The 13,591-nt window shown below is 37.7% G+C and overlaps 1 protein-coding gene across 1 annotated transcript; it reads right to left on the bottom strand.

Moving 5' to 3' along the window:
* Positions 1–1,775: 1,775 nt before the first annotated feature.
* LOC114648224 (pepsin A-like) lies at positions 1,776–12,555 on the bottom strand. The gene is made up of 9 exons (XM_028797122.2): positions 12,401–12,555; positions 9,050–9,203; positions 8,838–8,955; positions 5,968–6,086; positions 5,360–5,559; positions 3,885–4,001; positions 3,164–3,308; positions 2,759–2,857; positions 1,776–2,341 (listed from the first exon to the last, which is right to left on the bottom strand). Exons 1-9 carry the CDS (start codon positions 12,454–12,456, stop codon positions 2,207–2,209), a joined length of 1,143 nt encoding a protein of 380 aa, XP_028652955.1. The 5' UTR covers positions 12,457–12,555; the 3' UTR covers positions 1,776–2,206.
* Between the last annotated feature and the right edge of the window lie 1,036 nt (positions 12,556–13,591).

The following is a 13,591-nucleotide window of genomic DNA, read 5'->3' as shown; positions in this document are numbered from 1 at the left end:
GCATGATGGCATGCTCGCCCGAATCCAGGACAATGGAAGCAGGGCTGTGTCCTGGCCCCCACGCTCTTCAGTATCATGTATTCTGCAATGCTGGCTGACGCATTCAAGGACTCCACTACGGGCTTGTCAATTCGTTTCCGTACCGATGGATCAGTCTTTAACCTTAAGAGGCTTCAAGCAAAAACCAAGGTCAAATGTAACACCATCAACGAGCTTCTGTTCGCGGATGACTGCGCCCTCAACGCTGCCTCAGAAGCTGACATGCAGCACAGCATTGATATCTTTGCCGAGGCCTGTAACAACTTTGGTCTCACAATCAACACAAAGAAAACTGAAGTGATGTATCAACCAGCTCCCAGGAAGCCCTATGTAGAACCCACCATTACCATCAGTGGGCAGCGTCTAAACGTGGTGGACAAATTCACCTACTTGGGCAGCACCCTTTCCAGAACTGTTGTCATGGACGACGAAATGAATGCCAGACTGGCAAAAGCAAGTGCAACATTTGGCAGACTCCGCAGCACCGTGTGGGACAGGAGAGGTATCAGACAAGAAACCAAGATCAAGGTGTATCGCGCAGCAGTCCTCTCTACATTGCTCTACGGATGTGAAACGTGGACAGTATACCAGCGTCACGCCAAGAAATTAAACCACTTTCACACAACCTGCCTCAGAAAACTTCTTGGCATCAAGTGGCAAGACAAAGTGCCTGACACAGAGGTTCTTGCCAGAGCGGACCTACCCAGCATCTTTACAACCTTGATGATGTCTCAACTCCGATGGGCAGGACACGTAGCCCGTATGGGTGACAATCGGCTTCCTAAAAAGCTGTTCTTCGGTGAACTCACGCAAGAGAAGCGCTCCCAAGGAGGTCAACGTAAGCGCTATAAAGACACACTCAAAGCAGCCCTGAAAGCCTTCAACATCAATCCTACTAAATGGGAACAGACAGCTCAGGACAAAACCAAATGGAGATCAGCTGTCAAGAAGGGGGCTCAATCTTATGAAACTAGCAGGACTGCGGCAGCTGAACAATGCAGACAAGTCAGAAAAAACAGCATTAGACCATTGACTGCCGCAACCATTCCATGTCCGCATTGCCAGAGACTATTCCGAGCACGCATCAGACTAGTAAGTCACCTACGCACCCACCCAGACCCACCCCACCCTTAACCAGATGACTTGATGGTCCTTGTCGATTTCGACGGACGAACGACGAGAACAAATATGTTCTTGAGTTTGGGTTAAGAAACACATTTTATTAGATTTGTCTCTAAAGGTTTTGATCTACCATTGTGTTAATGCATAACCATTTAAGGCATAAATAATGACATACATATGCGTAAAATATATAGACATATACCATAAACGCAGCTACAGTTTTTATAAGAGACATGCTCACTGGGAAATCCCTACCAATTGAAGAGTCAAAAGAATATACTGTACACAGAGTGAAATGCAGTGCATTCCAAATATAACTGATTTCCTCCCAAACATGTGTGTGTGTGTGGGTGGGGGGACCAAATGATGGCTTTAAACTGGCCTGTAGGGAGTGAGTGCGGGTTTATGTGTAAGGGCGCACCTCGAAATTACTGGTGACCCATCCAGGATTAAGTGAGACCAACACCCAGTGGATGAATATGTATATATGTAATTAATATCTGATAGAAATAGGTGTTAAATATGCTAGTAATGGCATACACAGATTGATAAGTAAGACTGATTTCATAGATCCAAGATTACATGTCTTCACCACAATGAAAGGAGCAGGAAAGTTCTTTTTAAATGCTTTATTCATTTTTTTTTTACAGATACATAAATTGTTCAATGATCATCTTGAACATTGTCTTTTGTCTTGTTCATGATATATACATTTTGATGTAGTGATTTCTTTCAGTTGTATATCTTTACCAACCAGTCTTAACCACACAAGCTTCTCTTTTCCATTCTCATATCTGTTGTTCTCAGAATCCACAAACTCTTTTAGTGTTTAACATATAGATACTCATTAAATAAAACTTGGAGGAACTATTTACGCAAAGATTGAAATCATTAAGAAAGCAATGTTAACACTGTTACAGGTAAGTTTAACATGTAGTTTCTTGAATTTCAGGCACAATTATCCAAGGATAAACTCCTTTTTTTAATTTGGGAAACCATTCATGATGATATATTTTTGACATCAAATTTTTTTAAGGTGATTGGCTTAAACAGCCTTGGCCAGACCAACCATGTTGTTGCCTCTATCGAAGATGGAGTACCATTCCCGGATAAAGACATCACCCAGGATCCAGAGCTGGTCACTGCTGGGACTGAAGCCAGATGAGCAACCAGAGCTGGTCTGCAAAAGGATAATAAAGAACAAATTTATTTTAGAATATGTATTATTTTAAACCTGTGTGTCTGACATTATAGTAGCCATAACTGAACATTCTGCCATCTCTGTAAAGAAGGCTGTAATATTGGATGTGTGCACAGCATTTACACTAAAATTTGTGAAATCTAAAGTGTCATTCATGAGCTACACATAGGTATAGGAAAAAACATATGCACAATACAGCATATTCACAGCGCAGAGGAAAATGTATTATATAAAATGAAGCAAAGTAAATAAGTTTTCAGTTTTTTTTATTATTCCAGGATTTAGGTATTTTAAAGGTTAATCTGCCGAAGATTTGACAGCACTCTACTCTACAGATAGTTTCTGAAAACTGGGATTCCATTTAAGATTTATTATGTTAATCAAATTTGGCCTTACCTGCATTACATAAGCAGAAGCAGGGAGGGCAAATTGAGCTCCATTGATGACGAAGGTGACATCAGGCATTGAGCCAATGTTGTTGCAGTTCACAGAGTACTAAAAAATAACAATTTGAGAAAACAAGTATATAATATAGGCTAATATAATATAAAAAAACAACTGAAGCTAATTTTAGCACCCTATCAATTAAACAAAGACAGTTCAGTTAACACCATATAAGAGACTGTTCATTTGAGTCTGACTGACTTTAACTTAAACAATAAAGATTTTTAATCTAGTTGATCTCCGCTTACCTTAATTTTTTTACACTCAGTTTGAGAACAGAAGAATGAGAATGACTTGGGGTTTTGAAAAGCAGCAATTGTTAGTACAGAGGTAAGAATAGAGGTTTGTGAACATTACCTGTCCATTCTGGTCCTTGGAGATTCCAACCCAAGACAGAATGTTGTTAATATTGCTAGAATCTCCAACAAGCATTGACGTGCCAGTATCCACAATGGCCTGACAGCCAGACGCACAAGCAACTACCTGTCCATTGACCATTACACTGGTAAAGAAAACACGGAAAATATTCAGAGTGAAACCAGATTATTCAGTTTCTGTAAGATTTTAAAAGATAACTTGCAAAAAACTATTTGCAGCAGATTAGCTAACTGATACAATTTAAATAATTGAATGGTTTCTGGTTTTTTGAAATATGATATATTTTAAATAGTTATATTACTTTGGTCTATTAGTTATCTTGAGCCAATCTGTCCAGACAATGCCTTCAGTAAACCAGTTTCCAAGTCTTGTAAACCCACGTATGAAATAATTTGAATCTTAGATGGAATGATAAACCATGAGTATCAATTTAGCACCACAGATTAAAATAAATAACACAGAGCTGTCAGTAACTGTCCACACTAATAGTTAAGATCATACAAATGCTGTACAGTAGGAAAGATAAGTCGTTAAGGCATGGCTGTAACAGCGGTAGCCTGCACATCGCTTTCATTTAATATAAAAATAGATGACATTCATTCAGTTTCTGAAGAAAAATATACAGATAGACTTGTATGTTTCTGAGTTGCTAAATGTGTATTCCCCAGCTGTTTAGAGGGTGTTTAAAAAAAAAACTTACTTCTGCACAGTGATTTGCCAGTAGGTCTCTGAACTCAAAGGAATCCACTGGATGCTGCCAGTGTAGTAGGCAGAATCAAATCCACCAAAGGTCACCACACTGCCTGCCTGGCTGTTCCTAGTGTGCATGTAGATTACATTAATTTTTTAGTTGCATTCAAATATAATTTGACAAAATGTACACATTCATGATATTGTTATAGGCTGCTACTAGACTCCCATTAATATGGCTGCAAATTCAGAAAATTTATTATATAATTCAAAATGCTGCCAAAAATGAACACCAACCCTTGTTCAATATTTAGCTTGTTGGGATCTCTCCATTTTTATAGGGTAGCAGGCATTACACACACATGGGAAAGTAGTACAATCAGTTGATCCACCTAAATGTTGTCTTAACATGCTTGTTGCATGAAGAATTGAAGCCCATCATAGAGCGCTCTAACTTACAGAAGCAACATTATTCACAGCAGACCAGCTTTGGAAAAAACTAATGGGAAAAAGAAACAAACGCAAAAACAGACAGTGACTAGAATTTGAACCTTGATCTTTGGGAATATGAGGCAGCATCACTAATTGAGGCAGTACAGGGATGTGCATTAATAATAATTCTTAAACAAACCATTTATTAATCCCTTCAGAAATGAATTGAATTAAAGAGGTTTGAGAATATTACAGTATATTATGCAGTATTTTTAACTAACTACATTTTAATTTGGGTACTTATATTTGGTCACTGAAGAATAAAACTTCTACTGTTGCCTTAAGTGCTGCTTCTTCCAAAAGAATTCTGATTGTTGAAAATCATTGCCCGTTTCTGATATGGAGGCAATAAATCTCATAAAACCAGTGCGACTCGTGACTTTTCACCTGGGTCATTAATTGGATAACTAAAAATCTGGACTTAAAAGTGTTTCACAGAAAAGTAGTTTTCATGTAATAAGGAAGTGTTAATTCACACCTTCGACATTGCTTTACTGTTCTTTACTACTTTTTTGTTTCTGTCAAATAAAAAAAAATCTTTTATATGTATTATAATTAATATGAATGTTAAATCAAGACATAATAATGATTCTAAGTTATATACATGCAAATCAAGGTGCCAGAGAATGAGGGCATGTTGCATATTACATGAGACAATAATGACCCTACAAACCAATAACTTTTCTATTCATGTTTTTTTTTGGCAGAATCATGCTTCATACATTAAAGAATATGTTCAGTTGGTAGGCAGGAGAGCTGCAAAGAATTTGTAGGGATCACCTAGTAAGTCAAGAGTGAGATTTGAACCTGCACATTTATACTTTGCAGTATTACTCGTGACTCACTTAGGTACTGTATCATGGTGGATACTTCTACTATTGCTATTATTTACTCACACAATTTTCAAAATATATGAAAACTCAAGGCTAACAGTTCCTCATTTCTTGGATTATTGCATCATAATTCATCTACTCTTTTCAATTAATTCTTTACCTGCTCAAATAGAAAGAAAAAAGGTCCTGAGCTACAAGCCCCTCGCTCATCATGTTATCAAATACTGGGGTTGCGCTAGAAGAAGAGATTGAGGGGTAGGCAAGTCCAAGGATTCCATCAAATTCCACATAGTAGAGGAAGCTTCCAGGTTCATTCTCACTAAGTCCAAAGATTTGGTTGGTGTCCACAAGGCTGCCCACCTAGGTAAAGATTCACATTACAAATGTTAGTAATTTGCATTCATAACAGCAACACTGAGATGATATTAATAACTCAGCTCTGAAGATGAATCTCTGCAAAGTAGAGTTGAGACTGTCCATGTAAATAATTATATATCACTAAAATTACAAGGAGCATAATTAATTAAATATCAAAGAGGCAGCTACATTCATCCATGTATCTATCAACTTTTTGATCCTTGCTATTCCTTTACAGTGAGGGAACCTGTCTGACAGAACTGAATGACCCAGTGTGGGGCAGTCACACACTTTCACATCTTTCCACTGATAAGATACAGAATGGCTGTGGTAATTTGTGTTGCATTTGAGATTACTATAGTATAAAAATCTTAGCAGTCAGAGTTTTTCAGGATGATGGCTTATACTTACGGTGACTGTGTCATATCCAAGGATTCCAGTCATTGCACCAGTGCCATACTGAACAGAGATGGTCTGGGAGGTGGCCCGGTAGGTGGATGATTGAGCGGGGTTAAATTTATTGTGGTTAGCTGGAAAGAAAAAAATAAACATTTAAACATTTCAAGGAGTAGTTAGTGTAATATTTTTTGGATTGGAACTGTGAATACTCAGCTTACTTTTATTCAGATTTCACATCTCATACTACTATAATTTTAGACTTTTAATTTCTAAGGTTGTTAAGATAGGGACTGGGGGAAGGTGTTGCTAGATGTCTTAGTGTTATGTACTATAATGTGTCAACATAACATAATATGACATAACATAACATAACATAGCAACACAGATCCCAGGGATCACCACTCCAGGGACCAAGGCCTATCATGGAAGCATCAAGAGCAAGATGGTAACCAGTCCTTTACTTATGTGCCCACACTCACACTCAATAAGAACCAACTAAGAATTGCCAATTGATCTAACACACATCATTAAGAATTTAGAGTAATTGAAGAGAGCCCACTCAGACATGGGAAGAATTTGTAATGTTTATTTTACAATATAGTTAAATTGTTATTTTAGTGTATAAGGCAACACTAATCACAACATCCAAATTCTTAACCCAAAAAAGTCTTGAAGAGTTGAAGTTCGTTCTGGAAGCATCAATGGTGTGTTTAGGATTTGGATGCCAGTTCTTCATAGAGCATGTTAATACTCATTCAAGACCAAATTAGAACTATTATCAGCTTAGCTTGCTTGTCTTTAAAATATGGAAGAATGTCAGTGTACCTAAACAAAAACTTTGTAATTATGAGCAGAATATAGAAAATACAAGCAAACAGTGAGCTGACTGGATTTGACAGACAGCAGTGCTCAGTGCCTCGCTAAATTTAAAAAACAGAACTGCTTTATTAGGCAAGGAATGACTGAGCTATGTCATGATGAGGTATATGAGGATAAATATTTATATTTTATTAATTAGCAAGAAAAGGCTCTTGCCAAATTATAGCAAATTGATTAAAATAAGATCAAAGTCTCTTAGTAATATATATTGAAAGAGCTAAACAGAATGTGTAAAAATAAAGCTAAAGGTGAAATGACTTCAGATCTCTGTGCTTTACTATGACATACACTAATCTTCATGCTTGGTTTTCACTGTAGATTGAAAATAATAATGAAATAAAGAAAAAAACATAGTTTTGCTAAAACTTCTCATATACAGCTCAGGTGTTTGCTTTAATTATACAGGAAACACAACATTTCCATCACAACTAAGACCTCCTAAGTGCAAATATATTCCAAATAGATCATGCTGGTTTTATCTTTCACTAAATTACTGCAACAAATATCAAGTTCTACAGTCATATGAGAAAGTTTGGGAACCCCTCTCAGCCTGCATAATAATTTACTCTACATTCAACAAAAAAAATAACAGTGGCATGTCTTTCATTTCCTAGGAACATCTGAGTACTGGGGTGTTTTCTGAACAAAGATTTTTAGTGAAGCCGTATTTAGTTGTATGAAATTAAATCAAATGTGAAAAACTGGCTGTGCAAAAATTTGGGTCCCCTTGTAATTTTGCTGATTTGAATGCATGTAACTGCTCAATACTGATTACTTGCAACACCAAATTGGTTGGATTAGCTCGCTAAGCCTTGAACTTCATAGACAGGTGTGTCCAATCATGAGAAAAGGTATTTAAGGTGGTCGATTGCAAGTTGTGCTTCTCTTTGACTCTCCTCTGAAGTGTGACAGCATGGGATCCTCAAAGCAACTCTCAAAAGATATGAAAACAATGATTATTCAGTATCATGGTTTAGGGGAAGGCTACAAAAAGCTATCTCAGAGGTTTAAACTGTCAGTTTCAACTGTAAGGAATGTAATCAGGAAATGGAAGGCCACAGGCACAGTTGCTGTTAAACCCAGGTCCAGCAGGCCAAGAAAAATACAGGAGCGGAATATGTGCAGGATTGTGAGAATGGTTACAAACAACCCACAGATCACCTCCAAAGACTTGCAAGAACATCTTGCTGCAGATGGTGTATCTATGTTGTTCTACAATTCAGCACAATTTGCACAAAGAACATCTGTATGGCAAGGTGATGAGAAAGAAGCCCTTTCTGCACTCTCGCCACAAACAAAGTCGCTTGTTATATGCAAATCCTTATTTAGACAAGCCAGATTAATTTAGGAACAAAGTGCTTTGGACTGATGAGACAAAAATTGAGTTATTTGGTCATAACAAAAAGTGCTTTGCATGGCGGAAGAAGAATACTGCATTCCAAGAAAAACATCTGCTACCTACTGGCAAATTTGGTGGAGGTTCCATCATGCTGTGGGGCTGTGTGGCTAGTACAGGGACTGGGGCCCTTGTTAAAGTCGAGGGTCGGATGAATTCAACCCAATTTCAACAAATTCTTCAGGATAATGTTCAAGCCTCAGTCACAAAGTTGAAGTTACACAGGGGTTGAATATTCCAACAAGACGATCCAAAACACAGTTCGAAATCTACAAAGGCATTCTTGCAAAGGGAGAAGTACAATGTTCTGGAATGGCCGTCACAGTCTCCTGACTTGAATTTCATCGAGAATCTATGGGATGATTTGAAGCAGGCTGTCCATGCTTGGCAACCATCAAATTTCCAAAACTTTTTCATATGACTGTAAGTGGAAAAATATTCCAAACTTACAAAATATGTAGTATTTTTATATTAAAATGTTAACCTAAAATATAGCAAGATTTTTAAATGCAAATTCAGTTGACCTGGAACCTAATGGAGACTTACAAAACTATCTGATTTGTTTCAAATGTAATAATTGGTGTTGGTGTATTGTACCGCGACTTACTGCAGGCATAGCTGTTACAGTAGACAGAAGGAACCCAGAGGTTTGAGGAGCCAGTGTCAAAGATGACCTTAAAAGACTGGGGTGGAGTCCCAATGGAGATGATCCCATAGTAGGAGAGCTGTGGAGAAAGAAAGACATTTTTAATGCAACATAAATCAGGGAGTTTTCTGGGTATAAACCTATGCTTTCTAAATTATAAAACATGGACTAACATCATAGTCATTGGTGAGAGGTTCGTTAGCAATCTGGGCCAAAGCAGAGTTGAATTTGATGGATGGGTTGTAGGGATGATTCTTCATGAACTTTTCCAGAAGGCCTTTTTCTTTGAGAGCCTCCCTGGCTGATTTGCCCTTGTACAAGGGAATCCTAGAAAACAAAGAAAGTTTTTATTTTTGTGAATTGGCTCTCTTTCTTTTTGTTTCGTTTTCTTGTACTTAATGCTTTTGAAGAAAGTGTCCATAGTGCATGCTGATAGTCAATAATGTTTGTCTGGGTTGTTGATACAGATACTAGGAAACTTTTAGAATAATCAGTGTAGTTTTAAAAGGAAATACAGCATAGGGAATTCTGTCATAGTCAATACAAAATGTTTGATTTTAATATATGTGTGAAATTGGTGAAGGATTATTATGAAAGAAAATGTATTAAAGACATTCAGGAGATTCATATACAGTATGATAGCAAAAGTAAGCAGTTTAATATAGGAACCCAACAGAAAAAGTACCGAAAAACCAAGTTCATTAAGGGCCAAAGACTCAAAGATTCAAAGATGCCTTGGGGCATCTACAAAAAGCACTTCATTGTCTGTTTCTATTGTTAATATTCTCAAAATAGTGTGTGTTATATTCTAATTAAAATGGGAATAGGTGAGTATTAATAAGGGTCAAGCAGTGTGAAAATAGGTAACACACTGGCTGGAAAGTGTTAAATGATGATAACATGTATCTCACTAAATGTTTCTTATTTTCATAAAATATAACTAACCAGACTCCAAAACACTAACCCTCCTTATTCAAAAGTACTTTCACTTTTTTTTATCTATGTTTGCAATCACTCCTTTTACATGATCCCTTTCATCAGATACTAGAGGTTGTCTTGCTGGACAGCCCACAAGGCATTTGTTCTAATCGAACCTTAGCAGTAAATTTAAAGATGGAAATAGACTCTGAAGAGAAATTATAATACAAACATTAATGAAAACAAGTCTGTCATATCAAAAGATAGAAAATCCACTTAGATAAGCATACATGTATAAAAAAATTTAAACTTAGTAAAATAAAAAAGTAAAAACATAAAGGTTAGTGAAAACATGGTTTACATATTTACAGGCAGAAAATGTGCTTCTTATCTACTCTCTCTATATAAAATCCTAAACCTAAAAGTGCAACAATTTTATGTAACGTTTTTTGTCACGCTTTAAATCAGGCTTATTTTAAAACCTACATATATAGGAGCTGGTCATAAAATTAGAATATCATGACAAAGTTGATTTATTTCAGTAATTCCATTCAAAAAGTGAAATTTGTATATTAGATTCATTCATTACACACAGACTGATGTATTTCAAATGTTTATTTCTTTTAATGTTGATGATTATAACTGACAACTAATGAAAGTCCCAAATTCAGTATCTCGGAAAATTAGAATATCAGTTAAGACCAATGCAAAAAAAGGATTTTTAGAAATGTTGGCCAACTGAAAGGTATGAACATGAAAAGTATGAGCATGTACAGCACTCAATATTTAGTTGGGGCTCCTTTGGCCTGGATTACTGCAGCAATGCGGCGTGGCATGGAGTCGATCAGTCTGTGGCACTGCTCAGGTGTTATGAGAGCCCATGTTGCTCTGATAGTGGCCTTTCAGCTCTTCTGAATTGTTGGGTCTGGCGTATTGCATCTTCCTCTTCACAATACCCCATAGATTTTCTATGGGGTCAAGGTCAGGCGAGTTTGCTGGACAATCAACAACAGGGATACCATGGTCCTTAAACCAGGTACTGGTAGCTTTGGCACTGTGTGCAGGTGCCAGGTCCTGTTGGAAAATGAAATCTGCATCTCCATAAAGTTCATCAGCAGCAGGAAGCATGAAGTGCTCTAAAACTTCCTGGTAGATGGCTGCGTTGACCTTGGACCTCAGAAAACACAATGGACCCACACCAGCAGATGACATGGCACCCCAAACCATCACTGACTGTGGAAACTTTACACTGGACCTCACGCAACGTGGATTCTGTGCCTCTCCTCTCTTCCTCCAGACTCTGGGACCTTGATTTCCAAAGGAAATGCAAAATTTACTTTCATCAGAGAACATAACTTTGGACCACTCAGCAGCAGTCCAAAGGCGAGACGCTTCTGATGCTGTCTCTTGTTCAAGAGAGGCTTGACACAAGGAATGCGACAGCTGAAACCCATGTCTTGCATACGTCTGTGCGTGGTGGTTCTTGAAGCACTGACTCCAGCTGCAGTCCACTCTTTGTGAATCTCCCCCACATTTTTGAATGGGTTTTGTTTCACAATCCTCTCCAGGGTGCGGTTATACCTATTGCTTGTACACTTTTTTCTACCACATCTTGTCCTTCCCTTCGCCTCTCTATTAATGTGCTTGGACACAGAGCTCTGTGAACAGCCAGCCTCTTTAGCAATGACCTTTTGTGTCTTGCCCTCCTTGTGCAAGGTGTCAATGGTCGTCTTTTGGACAACTGTCAAGTCAGCAATCTTCCCCATGATTGTGTAGCCTACAGAACTAGACTGAGAGACCATTTAAAGGCTTTTGCAGGTGTTTTGAGTTAATTAGCTGATTAGAGTGTGGCACCAGGTCTCTTCAATATTGAACCTTTTCACAGTATTCTAATTTTCCGAGATACTGAATTTGGGACTTTCATTAGTTGTCAGTTATAATCATCAATATTAAAAGAAATAAACATTTGAAATACATATGTCTGTGTGTAATGAATGAATCTAATATACAAGTTTCACTTTTTGAATGTAATTACTGAAATAAATCAACTTTGTCATGATATTCTAATTTTATGACCAGCACCTGTATATGTATGGTATCATTCTTTTCAGAATTCATTAAACGTTAATGAGATGTTTTTAGATTTTCAGATTCTTATTCCGTTTTTAAATTATACACTAAAAAATATCAAGAACTCATGTCGCGTGAGACGAGACTTTGTGCCAAGAGATTTAACTACTCCCGGGGCTGGAAATAAAAGACAAAGAGCAGAACAGCTGCTGTACAGGCTTTTAAATGTTCAAAGTGCTGCACAAGATGCAGATCATGCGGCACGGCAGCAGCAGCAAGCCAGCAGCTGATTGAGCAAAGAGGTGGTAAAAAAAAACTATTTGTTTCCCATTGTTTCACCGTTTAAGAGGGGGTTTCAGAGGAGCGACAGTGTCTCCTTGGGGTGCGTTCCACCCCCCTCTTCACAATGCGAGCGGCAGAGATGCCAGGGGGGTTGGCGAGCAAAGTGAGCAGGGGGCAAACCCCCTAGTATAACTATAAATATCTAAAAAACAAAAAGGCAGTAAAATAAAAGTATAGTTGATGATTTCACTTACTTGTGCAAGCATTCTGAAAGTCCAAAGATGGCCAACAGGACGACAGCCCACTTCATTTTGCACCCTTAGCTTGACAAACCTCTTCCACTGAACTCCAAGCTGGTTAGTAACTAGTAGACATTATGTACCCCTTTATATACTCTGCGATAACATCTTGTACACATTTCCCTTCAGATTATATCAAAGATTCTACAGGATGTAAAATAATTATAGCAACATTATAACTTTCATAGTGGGTGTGTTTGTTCAAATTAATGGCTCATTAGCCCTTATCCTCAAGATAAAACTATTCAGGCAAGTAATGTGTGGAGTTAAGCCTGGAACAAATTTTAATTTTTTTCAAGGTTGCCTGGTACACACATTGTTAACAGATAACCTTTTTTTTTTTTTTTTGCAGATTACGATGCAGATTATATTGAACATTTCAGATAAGCATTTTTCACCAAGGGCACAGCCATTGAGGGTGAAGTTATTAGATTATATTGAGAATGGTAGCACTGAAATACATAAACAGTTCTTGGACACATGTAAAAAAATCTGTAAAATGAAGACGCTTTCAAAAATAAACAAAAAAAAATTTCAATAATGAGGGGTAAATTTAGTGTTTTACATATAAAATCAATACTTCTCGAGACTGTAGAAATTAGTACTTGAGTTCTACTGGTTTGATCAAGCTGAGCACAGTGCTGGACTCCTGATTTTGAAGGAAAATCAGTTTGATGTGTCTCTCTTCTGCTGCACTCAACTTCTATGGCCAACCAGTGTGCTACTATTCCTCAGCCTTGCCTGTTATTGTGCTTCTTCAGACTAGCTTGGACAGCACATGCACTGTAAAGGACATGCCATAAATGTTTATACATAATTTGTGACTAAAATAATTACTGGTTCATGCACTCCATAATAAGAAGAAAGAAGAAAAAAGATTCAGCACGTTAAACATTAGTCAGTCAGTCAATTCCTATCGGCTATATCCTAACACAGGGTCACAGGGGTCTGCTGGAGCCAATCCCAGCCAGCACAGGCCGCAAGGCAGGAACATTTTGCACACTCACACACACCAAATACACACTACGGACAATTTTGGATCACCATTGCACCTAACCTGCATGTCTTTGGACTATGGGAGGAAACCGGAGCACCTGGAGGAAACCCAATGCAGGGAGGACCGGGAATCGAATCCAGGTCTCCCCA

This window comes from Erpetoichthys calabaricus, chromosome 3 (assembly GCF_900747795.2).
Source record: "Erpetoichthys calabaricus chromosome 3, fErpCal1.3, whole genome shotgun sequence".
NCBI lineage: Eukaryota > Metazoa > Chordata > Cladistia > Polypteriformes > Polypteridae > Erpetoichthys > Erpetoichthys calabaricus.
The sequence above is the reverse complement of the archived record's forward strand: the minus strand, read 5'-3'. Positions and strand labels throughout refer to the sequence as shown.